Source organism: Apus apus, chromosome 3, assembly GCF_020740795.1.
Source record: "Apus apus isolate bApuApu2 chromosome 3, bApuApu2.pri.cur, whole genome shotgun sequence".
Taxonomy (NCBI): Eukaryota; Metazoa; Chordata; class Aves; order Apodiformes; family Apodidae; genus Apus; species Apus apus.
Window position 1 is genome coordinate 51579060 of NC_067284.1, and position 15600 is coordinate 51594659.

A 15600-nucleotide genomic window follows, 5' to 3' on the forward strand; every position below is an offset into this window, starting at 1 on the left:
TATCAAACTCCTTTTTGTGTGCTGCTGCTTCAAAGAAAAAAAAGCCAGGTGCCTTGGGCAGCCCCGATGATGCACTGAAGGTTGGGACCCTGATGTGTGAAATTGCTCTCAGATGGTCAATTGCAAATTCTTACTGTCTGTAGGCAAGGCAAGATGTTAGTGTTGCTGAAAAACAGGGGATTTTTTCTTAAATTTTTTAAATGGTTACTAGAGGTTATGAAAGGCACTTGGTGCAGCCTAAGTATACCTAGCCTAGAAAATTATCCATGACATGGATTTAATTTAGTTGATATTCACAATATGGCCCAACCACACACACTCTTCTGTGCTCCTGCTGCATCCCTGTTCCTCTAGTGGAAAATTAAAACCATCACTCCAAGATGCTGCATTCTGCAGTTCAGACTATGGGTATGAAACAATCTTCTCTAGGATTATCAAACACTGACATTTGCAGCAGTTTGCTTTTGCAGCAGTTTGCTTTTGCATCAGCAGTCATATCTGGTGTACATTAATATCCGTGACAAAAGGCAAAGCTTCCTTTTATCTTTCAATGATTATCAAATGTATCCTGAATGCTTTCTAAAGTCCAGCTCACCAAGATGCTTCTAAGAACAGCATTTACAACTGCACTGTCAGAGGCAAACATTCAATCCGCAAAAGCCAGGCTGTGAGAAGCTGACTTGAAAGCTCTTCATAAAAAGCTTTGGTATTAGGGCTGTTGTTGTAACCTGATACTGGAGCCTAATAATTTATTTTTAATAATCACTTTGAACCAACACATAATCAGTAGCTTTGAAAGGTCTTGTGGCTGGTGTCAGAGTCAGGAAAAATCAGACAGATATGGTAACCCTGAACCCACTCGACAGGTTTTTTGCAACAAAAACATCAATTCACCTGTGACTAGCAAGGAGCAAGTTGTCTCAGTTAAATAGATTGAGGGATGAGACTGTGAAACAAAGGTCAGTGGGATGTACTCATGAAGTCCATACTAAATATTAATGATAGTAACAATTATCTAAAATTTCATTTACGTGTTTCTGTCCTCACAAAGGAAAACCCCAAGAAATGAGGTCTCAGACTTAAACACTTGGTTTGCCCTAATTTTTCTACAAATATTTTGAGGTTTGTTGTTTTGGTTTTTCAGGTGTTTCTTTTGCTGGTTATCACTGAGGCGTTAATTCTGAAACTAATAATACTTTCACATAACAAGAATTAATTAAAGTTCAATGAAAGGTGTTATTTCTTAGTAGGTCAAGAGAGGTTCTCCTCCCCCTCTATTCTGCATTGGTGAGGCCACATCTGGAATATTGTGTCCAGTTCTGGGCCCCTCAGTTCAAGAAGGACAGGGAAGTGCTTGAAAGAGTCCAGCGCAGAGCCACAAGGATGATTAAGGGAGTGGAACATCTCCCTTATGAGGAAAGGCTGAGGGAGCTGGGTCTCTTTAGTTTGGAGAAAAGGAGACTGAGGGGGGACCTCATCAATGTTTACAAATATGTAAAGGGTGAGTGTCAAGACGATGGAGTTAAGCTTTTTTCGGTGATGACCAGTGATAGGACAAGGAGTAATGGATACAAGTTGGAGCATAGGAGGTTTAAGATGAATATCAGGAAAAATTTTTTTACTGTAAGAGTGACAGAGCACTGGAACAGGCTGCCCAGAGAGGTTGTGGAGTCTCCTTCGCTGGAGACATTCAAAACCCGCCTGGACGCCTTCCTGTGTGATGTACTCTAGGTGACCCTGCTCTGGCAGGGGGGTTGGACTAGATGATCTTTCGAGGTCCCTTCCAACCCCTAGGATTCTATGATTCTATGATTCTATGATTCCATTATTGCATGTTTTCGTTAAGAACCAGATTATTGGAGTAAAACCAGCAGAATCTCACTTGCAAAGGGGAAAGTCAGACTGGCTAGATTTAGAGCCCTATTAAAAAAACAAACAACCCAAAGACCTAAAAATTATCAATTTCAAAGGAACTCACGTGAGCGTATGAACTAAAAACAAAACAAAGCATTTGGCTTCCATGTTAAAGAATCACATTTTGGAAGCTACATTTTGACTGTAGGGAACCACAATACTTCAGTCAGTTGGGTGTCTATGATGCTTTCTCCAGACTGTTCTACAGATAAGAGAGCAAATTTGAATTATGGAGTTCATACAAGATTTATTTCTGCCTCTTGCATTAACACCTATCATTGAAAACCTCATCAGATGACATCAGGAAGTGAGGAGGTTAAGGACAATTGTACTATTAATTTTACATAAATTGAGTGTGTCTATATTTTAAAGAGGATAGAAGTACCAATAAAAAAAAAAGAATTAAAAAAAAAAAAAAGAGCAGAGATGTTGCCAGGAAAATGTATGGGCTCCTACAGAACCTGAATCACAGAATCACATTATTGTCAGAGTTGGAAGGAACCTCTAGAGATCATATAGTCCAAGCCCCCTCTAAAGCAGGATCCCCTAGAGCACATAACCCAGGACTGTATTCAGGCAGGTTTTGAGTATCTCCAGATGAGGGGACTCCACGACCTCCCTGGGCAGCCTGTTCCCCTGCTCTGTCACCCTCATAGTGAAGGAAGTTTTTCCTCATATTTAAATGGAACTTCCTATGTTCTGGCTTGTGCCCATTGCCCCTCATCCTATCACTGGGAACTACTGAGAAGAGTCTGGCTCCATCCTCCTTGTACCCACCCTTTAGATACTTATAGGCATTAAGAAGGTCTCCCCCTCAGCCTTATCTTCTCCACCCTAAGCAGTCCTAGCTCTCTCAGCTTTAATTCCCCAATCATCTTTGTTGCCCTCTGCTGGACTGTCTCTAGTAGTTCCCTGTCTCTCTTGGAACTGGGGAGCCCTGAACCGGATGCAGTATTCCAGATCTGGTCTTGCTTTTCCATACAGTTAGAGGCTGATTTTATTTCATTCCCTGAACCTGCAAGTGGCAGCAAAAAGAAGCAAATGATTCCTACCAACCGTTCAGCTGTCTGTTGGTGCATCACCCATCTGGGACTTGCTTGTTCCCCTCTCCTGCCCACAAACAAACCTAATGAAATGCAGCAGCGGGAATAGGAAACAGGAAACAGGGAAACAGATACAAGAAGACAGGCTCAGGCTTGGGGGAATTTTTCCTTTAAGCAACAATCTGCCGGGATTTTATCAGCATAATAATTGTTTCTTCCTAAGCACGCTGGTGCCAGGAAGAGCAGAAAAGAAAGGCTTCTGACCATGAAGTCAAGAAACATGACTCAATCTGCTGTGTCAGCTCAGACACTCCTGCCCAATTTTTCTGGCTGAGCAATGGGGCTAATAAGAATCTTCACTAATACAACAAAGAATGAGTCTAAAAGAAGAAAAATATTCAGGGGAATGATGAGATACAGAAATGTAATATCCAAAGAAGCAGGCAGTTCCAGAAAACTTTTTATTGTCATCCAAAGATCTAGCAACTCACCAAGGAATAAAAGATATTTTGCCATGAGAACACGAACAGATATGTTCACTGAATCACGTATTTCTTGTGACATGCACTTCCTTTACAAAGTTTTTGCTTAAGAAATAAAAAAAGGAATTTACATAATCTGATTTTATTTTTTGAAAGAATCCCATACTCTTATCTATTGATTTCTAATTGCATAAAAGGACAGATACACACTAACTTCTATTCATTAACTTTAATCAAAAGAATTCTTGGCTGTTTCATTTAAGGCGGATTTAATCAAGCAAGGTTGGCTCTGAAGTGAAATTACAGTCTTTAAACTGTGGAACAATTAATTTAGAGTTTTGCCCTGCAACAGGTCCCTGACGAAACATTAATAGATTTCAATTGGACATTTTAGATAGGCAATTTAAAATACAATTTGGGTGTTTTCTCTTAAGATATAAAGGCAAAACCTTCGTGCAAACTTGTATGTTATTTTTTCCAACCTCTACGAAAATGTAAGATATTCTTCAGAAGATTTTATATTATACTAACAAATGCTAAAGCAAAAAGTGTTTACATTGCAACTATGTATCATGCTGGAGATCAAAGACATCTCCTCAGGTTCATCTCACAGAAAAAAACATTTCACATAATGTGCTTTCCCACCAACAAGGTATTGTGAAGTTTTTTGGTTATTAAGACTTTGTACCAGCTCAGATAACTAAAGTATATAAAGTTTTATATATACTCTGCATTTATTGTGACTTTAAATCACAACCCCCATCATTTGGGGCTCTCTGGAGTCTTTTACTCCAAGTAATTTCATCTCCATTATAATGAAATATGTCCACTTCTAATCTCAAGCTGAAATGAGGTAACTCTACATGACAACCTTAAAACAAAGCAAACCCTACAGCCAGCCCCCTCGATTCTAATTGCCTTGAAAAGTAAAACAACCTCCCCCTGCTCTTCCCAGCACTTCTCCTGTGGAAAGAATCCCAGAGGTGACGTGTAGGAAAAAACAAACTCTTCCTAAGGGATGTTTTGAACAATCTTTTCATAATTAGGTGCACGGAAAATTGCCCTGAATAAAGCCAGAAATTGCTGTTGCTCAGAGATGACCTGTGGAAAGCACTGGACTAGCCACAGGTATACTATCTAAAATCAATTTTAAAAGTTCAGGAAAACCAATGGGAAGTCACAGCCTAATCAAGACATGTAAACATCAAATGTAAAAACTGGAAGAGCAGAGTAATTTTCTTTGTCATCCACCGCAGTCATGACAGCTCTACTAATGATCTTACAATACAGAATACTTGTTCACAACATTTAGACTGATATTTGTCAGGCTATCATCTATTTTTAGTCAATAAAGTCAGCTCAGATTTTTGATAAAAACACACATTTTTGTTGGCCTGGAAGCTGTGCTTTGCTTTTTCTAAAGATGCTGTATTAGCTCATTAGCTCTTGACTAACCATGTGGAACAATCCAACAAACTTTTATATCATACTACAGTTATAAAAACACATCACCTGCAAGGCTTAGATGAGACTGCAAGAGGTTTTCAGCAAAATAAGGTACAGGATCAGGTATGAAAGCTAAATGAATACAAGCCATGTTTCTGCTTGTTACCAAGGTCCAATGCTCTCACCTTTTACCTGATGGAATTCCCATGGGAGAAGTGCACTGCAGTCAAAAAGCCAAGAAACCACATCCCTTACAGAGGCAATCCAGCCATCTACTACTTTCTTGTTAGCTCACTGAAGTGTGTTCAAGGTTAATACCAGACTGAAAGCCACAAGGCAGTAACAGCCAATGTTTTAAATTGAACTGGTGCCTGTGCCATCTTCCACTGTTGCACTTTCTCTGCCTGCCAAATACTTCCCCAGTATAACTCAAGATACGTCTTAAGGCTTCAAAGTATTATGTGACTTTGGAAACCACCACTGCTTTAGATAGTTTCTCCCACTATTCACCAAGAGGGCTGCAGCTACATTAGCCAAATCTCTCCAGCCACTGGCAAAGACAGAGCAAACTGCTGCGAAGCAGCCAACTCTGAAGGCAGAATTATTGAATGCCTTCTTTACTTCAGACTTCACTGCAAAACCAACCCTCTTGAATCCTGGATGCTAGAGGTAAAAGATAAGCTCTGGAGAGAGGAAGATTCTCCCTTGCTAGAGGAGGACCAGGTTAGAGGCCACTTAGCCAAACTGGACATCCATAAATCCATGGGCCCTGATGGGATGCATCCACGAGTTCTGAGAGAGCTGGCAGATGTTATTGTTAGGCCACTCCCCATCATCTTCTAGAGGTCATGGAGAACAGGAGAGATGCCTGAGGACTGGAGGAGGGTCAGTGTGGCTCCAGACTTCAAAAAGGGCAAGAAGAAGGACCAAGGGAATTACAGGCCCATTAGTCTCACCTCCATCCCTGGTGTTGGAACAAATAATTCTGGACATCATCACAAAACATGTGAAAGCAAAGAAAGCAATTGGGAGAAGCCAGCATGGGACAAAGTGTATCCTCAGCAAGCTCACTGATGACACCAAACTAGGAGAGGTGGCAGACATTCCAGAGGGTTGTGCTGCCATCCAGTATGACCTAGACAGGATGGAGCCCTGGGCAGAGAAGAACCTAATGAGGTTCAACAAGGGCAAGTGTAGAGTCCTGCACCTGAGGAGGAAGAACACCAGGCACCAACACAGTTTAGGGGTGGATCTGCTGGAAAGTAGTTCTGAGGAGAAGGATCTGGGAGTCCTGGCAGATAGGAAATTGTCCATAAGCCAGCACTGTGTCCTTGCTGCCAAGAAGGCCAGTGGAATCCTGGGGTCCATAAGGCAGAATGTAGCCAGTAGGTCAAGAGAGGTCACCCCTTACTGTGGAGAAGATAAGGCTGAGGGGGAGACCTTCTTAATGCCTATAAGTATCTAAAGGGTGGGTACAAGGAGGATGGAGCCAGACTCTTCTCAGTAGTTCCCAGTGATAGGATGAGGGGCAATGGGCACAAGCCAGAACATAGGAAGTTCCATTTAAATATGAGGAAAAACTTCCTTCACTATGAGGGTGACAGAGCAGGGGAACAGGCTGCCCAGGGAGGTCGTGGAGTCCCCTCATCTGGAGATACTCAAAACCTGCCTGAATACAGTCCTGGGTTATGTGCTCTAGGGGATCCTAGAGCGAGAAGAAAACACCATTATTAGAGATCCAGACATAAGGGGGTTTTGACCAGTTTGTTTCATCAAATTTGTCATGGTAAGAATGGTAAGACATGCTTGGCTCCCCATCGACATACGGCAAAACATATTCACATGAACTGTGGACACATATTATTACTACAATGTTTGCAAAAATACATAGATAATAAAGTTTTAATTACTTAATTTAGTTAAAACAGATACAATTTAATTTTAAGCTAAAAACTTGCTATTTAGAGAGCTGTAAGTACTATATGACTATGATCAAAGCATCACTATACACAGCAGTTGTAACATTTAGAAACATTATAATAAAATCTGATAGTAAATCAATGCAAGGTCATAAAGATCAAGGGATTAAATTTCTTACTGGTACAAAAATACGCAAATTGAGTACTAGACTGGCATGTGGCCATGCCTTTATGCCCTCTATGGAGGACATGAAACAAACAAAAAAAGATTACATTTTGTGCTAGATGTATGACAGACTCACATCAAAAGTCAGTGAGAAGATGTTTGCTGGTAGATCAAAGAAAAAGTGAAGTACATTGAAAAAATCTAAATAGTCTAAGAAAAGATTCAATTTGGAAGCAATCTACTATTACATTAATTTCTCTAAAGCACTACTTAATGCTACTTTAGCTCTGCAAAGAATATAATTCTTAATGACTTGCATGATCAGGTAATCCCTACATGGCTACAATACAGCTGTGGGGTGCATGGTTTAGTCTTTGTTCGTGTCTCTTCTTCTTTCCCAAAAGCCCACCTCCTGCCTCTGGGCTGCAGTAACACATGCATAAACACAGAAATAGAAAGACCTGATGTGTCTGAGAGAAGTCAAAATTGTGCCATCCACAATGGCATTGCAGAACAAAGAAAATCTCAGAGCCTCATAAGCTCAGTAACCTTGTCCACAATAAAATCAATTGTTAAAACCAAGTGAAAGAAAAAAAATACGTTTGGAAAGATGGGTTACAAAATCAAGCTTGAAGATGCCTAAATATTGCTTTCCTTCTGTCATGAGATATTTGGATATAGTAACTATGATAAAATGGTAAATCTTCAGCTAACAAATTGCATTTAAAGTAGCAATTCTTTTTTTTAATCTTATCTTACCCAGAGACCATCTGTCTACAGTGAACACTTACCTCACCCACAACCTTTCCCCTTAAATAAATGTACCTCCTATGAATATCTCTAGAAAGAAGCCTTTTTTCTAGGCTAGGATTAATTTTTTTTTTTTAAGGCATGTTTCATTACTTTGCAATCTACTGCTGCCATCTCCTGTGTTACATGAGGCAAGTTACTTCATACTTACAAGCAGGCTATCTAACTTTCACTGTATGGGAAGGGTTTCTGTTGGTCCAGCAGAGAGTACTCCACCTAAATACATAGCAAAAGCCTGCTAAGGAGTTGGCATTACCTCTAAGTGACTCCGTCGTTCTGCAATCACTCGTTCATCCTTGTTTCCAAAGAGCTTCTTCGGAGGGAATTCTAAAGTGGCAAGCTGGAAGACATTAAAGGATGAAGAGGCATCAGAAGTGACAAGCTAAAATGAGAAATTTCTCTTTAAACTACGAAGCAACTGGGAAGAAGAAAATGCCAAGTATTCATGAGCTTCACTATATGCTATTAGCAAATACCAAATTATACATTTCTACTGATGTTATTACTACCTGGTCTGTAGGTACTGCTAAGATAACAACACATTTTGTCCTAAGTGACAGACAGAAAGCAGATTTAGGCATTAGGCTTTCCTCACATAAAGATTACAAATTTACAAACTGAATATGATGTAATAACACATACTAAGAAGTAAGATAGATCTCTTCAGAAATTCCATGTATCTTAAAAGATCACATTCAGTCTCTTAAAAGCTGTGGTCTCCAACCACAATGAGCTGCAGTTAACATCTTTTCTTATGTTCTATCATAAACCTAAGATTATTGGTGATAACTATCACTAAAGTTATGCTGTGGAAGATGGCATTGCTAGACACTTGATCTGGCACCTGCACAGAACCTGAAGGACCTTTCACTGTGCCTTTAACTATGACATCTTCCTTCATAGCAGGGACAGGCTAAAAGCATGCATCTTCCCTGTGACAGCAGCTAAGAAGATGGCAAGTAGGACCTCTTGAGCTGCAACTTAACAGTAGAGCAATCAGATTCAAACCTGCGTCCACGTTGAAAGCTGATAGCTTTCATTTCTGAAGAGAATCCACAAGAACAGGCAAAATCCCATTTTATCACACTGAAAATGAAAACAAGGTAGCAACACAACTAATAAAAAAAGCTACTCAGATTGGTCCTTTTAAGAGTCTTCCACAGAGGTATTCAAAGCTATCTTCTAATTTCTTTTTGATCCTCTAGTAATTGTGTCAAAATACACTGGTAAGGGAGATAACCAGGAAACTGCCTTCCTTTTTCTTGTATACCAACAAATAAAATGCTTGAACAAATTCCAGCCACCTATATCTGAAAAACACACAAAAGGCTCAAGAATTAGTAACAAGAACCAATGAACTGTCTCTGCTAAGCCACTGCTGCTGGAAATGATGCACAGAAAGCAAGTCCTCCCCACATAGTTTGTGTTTGCACTAGAAGGCACATCAAATGCAATTTTTTCCTGGCTCTCACTGTAGGAGACAGAGATATGCAACCTCCCATTGGCACCGTTGGAGCTGTCCTACAGGCGAAAGCCCTGCATAAAAATGCCTCCTGCATGAATTCCCCTGGTTATTTGATGATATTGAACTAATAAAAGGGATGCATCATTTTTTAGTGTATCAGCACATACAGGACTGTAGAAAATTTATGGCAGGTTACAAGGAGCAGAAATCTGCTGAGTTAAATGAGGAACGTCATTATTAACACCGAATGTAAGCATCTTTAAAATACAGAGGAATTCAGCAACAAAAATAATTCATTCCCATTCTCTGGTTCAACTCCAATTTGTATAATTTTAAAGACATGCCTAGACAGATTCAAATAAGCAATATAAAGTGATGTGAGGCACCAGAGGAGATAGAACAGGGTTGGAGAAATTTGAGGAATATAACTAGGGATGCTGGCAAGACTGATGCAGAACGGACATCTTTCTCGAACATGGTTACTTGTTCATGTTGGCAGGACAAGTAGTACACGGCCAAACAGTATCCTACAATTATGTCCTTGGGACCTATCTTCAGTGCATTACTCACTCCTTAACCTATACAGGATTAGAAGTGCTAATATTTTCAAGGACTTCAAAATCCTGCCCCTGCAGATATCATATTTTATTAAAAAGTATTACATCATGTAACTCCCAGTAACAAGCAAGGTAGAACAACTAGCTCTGCAATCCCCTCCTGGCCGTAGGGAGAGTGGTTTTATATTTATTAATAAATACTTTAATTATATAATTTTTAAATGGTGTCTGTTAAAAACAATTTGCACTGATAAAAAAGCTACTGCTATAGCTTCCTCAGACATACTCTGTAGAATCAAAGCAAGGTATCACAACTCAAATCAGAAATGCTTTCTTTAGCTGAATTAAGTTTGATTTTAAAAGGCATTTTAGAACTGATTGTACAAAAATTTGAGATGGACAGGTCATGGACATGTCATGCAGGTCATGATGCAGAAGGTACACAATCTCTGGCCTGCTGGAACGTTTGTGTTCCACTCTTTCCCAAGCCTCCTCTGGCTCCTCTTTTAGCCAAATGATTGGCAGATGTCCACCTCACAAAAAAAAATTAAAAAATTGAGACCATTTCCATCACACAACAGATAACCCCCCCAACTATATGACAGAAAGTCCTCCAGTGTAAGTACCATCATTACTTCAGCAACTCTTAGAAGCCCTAAATTATTCTAATACATTCCACTCCACTACCTGCCAAGAGCCTAATCCCCACCAAAATGAAAGAGACAGTCAGAACTATTTAGGCTTGAGTTTCAGGCTGTCCAAATGCTTTTGCAGACATCACAGCACCAGTTACCACCCAGCTCACAGTCAGGAAATTATCTTTGCAACAATGTGAACACAGCCCTCTATGTGACTGTGTATTTTCACTACAATAGGAAGCTGATCCATTGTAGTGTATTGATATAAAAATACAATATTATTACATTTACCAAAGGTGGTGTGCTTTTATATATATATATATATATATATATATATACACACCATTGATCTGTCACTCTTACAAAGTTACTCTTTTAGTGTGGAGAAAAGTATGGCTCCATGAGTTCCACAAACATGCAGTGACGATAAAATGTTTTCATCGTAATTTTGGTTTATAGAAAGAGAAGACAAACAACCCAGTAATATGAATATATTGAATTAATTATAAATGTTGTCATAATTTTCTATAAAGATCCTCTATCCCAATTTAACATTTGACATGGAGCCTCTGAACATCATTGTGTACGGTTCAGATATGCAACCATTCAAAAAATATCTTAATTGTTTAAGCCAAAGTGCAGTAGCAATTACTTAAAAAAATTCATCAGATTTTGTTGTTATGAGTGCTACAATGGCCTTAAGAAACCGCACAGTAACTTCAGATGAGATTACCACTGCTACAGGCACTAACCTGTAGTTACTGTGCACACAGCACAGTAGGTTACTGAGCTACATCTGCTCTGTCACTTAAACATGTAAGAGATGTGCAGGTGTAGATTTTGCATCAAGATGTTTGCCTTGGCTCAAACATTATATGAGCACTTCACACTATCCAGGAGTATAAGTTATTATTTTAGAATTAAATGGCCATGTACCTTCTGGCTCAAATTAATTCTTCACCTTGACTATGAGATGAACATTTTGCAGCAATACCAGGCTTAACAAGGGGACTCTACAGGTAGCAAGGTAAATTATTCTGCTTCCCTGAAATACTTCCCCCTGCTCTCTCTCCCTGTCCCCCTTGCTGCAGTGGCAATGAAAGCATCTGGCAGACAGGCTTTTTCAGCAGGGATTTTTTTGTCTTTCTTTTAGGGCTGCTGCTGAGGTGATGTGTTTGCTGTCAGGAGAAATTAGGAGATATATTCCCCCGTGTGACAGGAGGAGAGAGCTTGAATGTTTTCCTGAGAAGCTTCTGCACGAAGTGTATAAGATTTCTAATTTTTATTTTGGCTACAGAAGCATTTCCCTACTATACTTAACTGGAGCATCGCTGCAATACAAATTCCATTATATACATAGGAGTGTGCACACATGTGCATACACATACTATGGGCAAGGCAGCGACAACTCTTAGATCTAAAATGCAAAGCCAGATGATATTTTAAAATAGCAAAAAGACACCTCAGAACTGCATATCAGCATTCCTAATGTCTGTCAGACATTAAACTTTTTACGGTTAATGATGTTTATCCTACCTGGCAATCGTTGCTAGGCAGTAGCAATCTTAGGGAGAGATAAACAGTCATTTGCAACTTACTCCCTAATTTCTTTATAATAAATAGAGGCTGTGCTTTGTTTCTAGGTCTTGTATTACTTATGGGCACATTATTTGTCTGTGTCTCAGCAACCTTACCTGTGAGAAACCATCTGATACAGCAGTATGTGTGAGATTAGCATGATCAAGTTTAGACAGTACTGGATCCAGTCCTCAAGGGGAAGGTGCTTCATACCTAGTAAATGTTATTCCAGTACATTTCAAATAGCTTAATGGATTCTTATAGGTCACTCACATTTCAGCCAGCAGACTGGATTTACAAGGTCATCAGCAGGTGCTCAATGCAGGTAAGAGTAGATGGGATAACAGTATATGACCCTTTTTCAGTCACCCATTTTATCTTATGTACAACTCTTTAAGATTCATCTACTTCTGGAAACATTTACCTAACAACACCTATATGGAAGCATACTCTTTAAAAAAGTGAAACCACACATCTTCATAGCCTTCAACTACTGAGCCCCTGGAAGAGATGCAAATTTGGATACTGGCCTTTTGGAAGCCACGAGAGTGCAAATGAAGGCTTCAATAACATGAAAGGCTCTGCCTAGGATGGAATGTACTCTCACTTCAGGACCTTTAGAAAACAAAGCTGTCAGCGTTTCAGGGGTGTCCCTTAATTTCTGTTATAAGTTGGAGACTCTTCACTGACATTAATTGAAATTTGCTAGGGACCTGCTGGATTTAGTTCAGTTCAGGGGTTTTATGATACAGTGGCACATAACATCTTAATAAAAAGCCTTGTATGGTACTTTGAAGGTGATACTTCAATATATTGCAGACCAAAGTAAAATACTACATAATACAGTCATGTAGGCTTGTCACTTCTGAAGCATGAAACTGTTCGAAGTGTTATGATCCCTAAACATTAAAAAAGGTGCCATTTTCTGACATCAAGCAAAAATCTACAGGATTGAAACATCTCATTATTTCTGGTGGGTAAAATCTATGTTTTAGTGCCTACAATATGGTGAAAGGTTTTTTGGTGGAGTTTTTTGAGAAGAAAAACCAGGTAGACGTTGAGGGAGGCTGAGTCATCTTTAATCTTTCATCCCAAATTCTCTTTGTACTTCAATGTTTTGATATATTTAAATGGGGGGGGGGAAGGGGAAAAAAGAAAATTAAGGAAATGCTAACTATTAAATTAAAAAGTCAGTTTTCTTTAACTCTCATGTTACTTTTACAACTCTGAATTTCCTCATTTTTCAAAGGGCATGTCTGACTTTTGATCCTTTGTACCAGAATTCTCTGTCACAGATGAGAAAAATCAAAGAGAAGAATGTGGTGCAGTTTTGTAGCCAGTGTGGCTGCACCTGACTTGATTTTGCAGTGAGTGATGAAAGAAAAAACTGTCCTACTTTTAGTTTTTGAAGTTTAAACAAAGTAACTTAGGCCTCAACTTCTCAAGGTGTATTAAGACACCCTGACTCTAAAGAAATTAGGCAAAAGCTGTAATCTTAACCAGGAACTTGCACTAAATATTTCATAATTTGACAACAAGGTAAAAAAAAGCTCAACTTATAATTTTTTTACTAGTATTTTGTCTGAAATAAACTACCTATTCTACACAATTTCATAAGAGAGCCTTTGGCAAAGGGAAAAAGATAACACTTAATGAACAGAGTAAAGGCTACTTCATAATTTCTGCCAAAAATAATCAGAGATCAAAAATAAGACATTTTAACATATGCTATCCACTAAAAAAGAAACCAACAAAGTAACTTAAAAACTACAGAAGTCACATTTTCAGGTGATATAGCTCAAACTATTTAAAGTTCAAATGATGTTTTCTCAAATATGAATAAAACTCTTAGTTTACTCTCCTGTCTTTCATCATGTAAATCCTACAGTGCTTTCCCGATACATATGCTATAGGTAAGTGATGCCCTGAGAGGGCAGGAAGATTAAAGACAGTATTTTCCATTATCAACTAATTGAGGAGAGGGAATATCCAGGGGATTATTTTCTGGATATTCAGTTTGTCACCTACTTTTCCTCTTCCATTTTTAATAGTCTCTCTTCTTTTTCCACCACTTTCTACATGTTCTCCCCCACTTCCCAGCTGTCTCATTTTATTGCTATGCTTTTTTACCTCTCCATGAACTACCCAATTCTTTTTTTTTCACTCCACTGTACATTTGCCATGTCAAAATTACTGTTCTGACACCATCCACCCCAATATTTGCCAAAGGGATTTTATATTCTCAGAGGCAGGACACCTGAGCAACTATGGATCAGCCAAAGCTAAGGTGGACCCATGTCAACCTTCTAATGTAGCGAACTCCTCAGAGAAGACTGAGCTGATTTTCAACAGCAACAAAAGCTATTATTATTATTATTACTGTTAGTAGTAGCAGCAGCATATCTAGGCTCATCCCTGCTGCCTCTCAAGCTCCTCCATCAGAGCTACAGGCCTCCAGCTTTCTTTTGATGTCTTGCCTCACTGCCACAGGCTGCAGTGCCTGGATCTCACTCAAACACACAAAGAACTGAGCACCTCCCTCCTTCATTGAGGGAGTGTACTCTGAAAAATCCTAAAAGTCAGCAAATACTTCCCCTCTCACAATACAAGACACCATATTGCAAAGTGATATATTGGAGTTTTGGGTTTTGTTTTTTTTTCTCTCCTGGTATCTTCCAAATACAACTAATGTCACAACTTGCTTTCCTGTCCCTTTACAGCACAGCCTCTTCTCACAGAGCTGGGGCTATTCTGCCCCATGTACATGAGAATATTATTTTATTCCTGCTTTCTGTCCTTTTTGCTCTCTGTCAAAGGGTCACCTGCCCACAGAACTGCCTTAACCTTTGCCCTTCTGGCTGACAGGATGTGAGGGACCAGCCCTTAGGACCTATGCTTGCTGGAATTGGTGTCCTACCCCATTGTAACCCCTAAACAAAGTCTCGTTTGCATCCCAAAAGGCCTGCCTGAGAGGATGGAGACTGCACTGATGGTCTCCATATGGCCTTTGGCTTGCAGGTACAGTGATTGAGATAAGGATGGAGGGGTGGAGGGGGCAGAGGTCCACTCCAGCTGCTCAGGCTTCTGACTCAAACACACTTGCTCATCCTTGCGAAACAAGTAAACTGCCTATAAAACAGGGGGCTGCAATGATGGGCTTCAGGAGCCCCCCTCACACCAACACTCCCCCATTGGCTGGCCCAACCGTGGACGCTGGATCCAGGACTGGTGACTTTCTATTATCTATGTCTCTAAACTTTTCTTCTACTTCTCTCTCTCTCTGTCTTCCTTCCTATCATCATTAAGTAACTCAAGGCCTAACCATGATTATTTTCTCAGGTTGTGCAGCTTAAACATACATGTATTGTACTCTCGTGATCTAATTGTCAGCCTTTACGACAGTGCAGTCTAAGATAATAACTGAAATATCTGTATTCCTTCTATAGCTAATTAGTAAACCTAATATTCAAATACAGACCTTGAGTGTCATTTCACCTTAATCTAATCAAGGGGTATTGGAAGGTCAAGCATTTTCTCAGACTGTGACAGTTTAATCACTCTCCCTGGAAGGGCCAGGTCTGA

At 39.6% G+C, this 15600-nt stretch overlaps 1 protein-coding gene across 3 annotated transcripts in view; it reads right to left on the reverse strand.

Moving 5' to 3' along the window:
* The window catches only part of KIF16B (kinesin family member 16B), a 138122-nt gene that overhangs the window by 11365 nt on the left and 111157 nt on the right, over positions 1–15600 (reverse strand). For 2 of the 3 annotated variants that reach the window (XM_051613297.1, XM_051613296.1), the window contains one exon: positions 8037–8120. In XM_051613297.1, the coding sequence (XP_051469257.1) occupies positions 8037–8120 (84 nt within the window). Of the gene's footprint in view, positions 1–8036; positions 8121–15600 lie in introns of those variants that run through there. The other variant, XR_007888883.1, reaches the window with a different exon arrangement.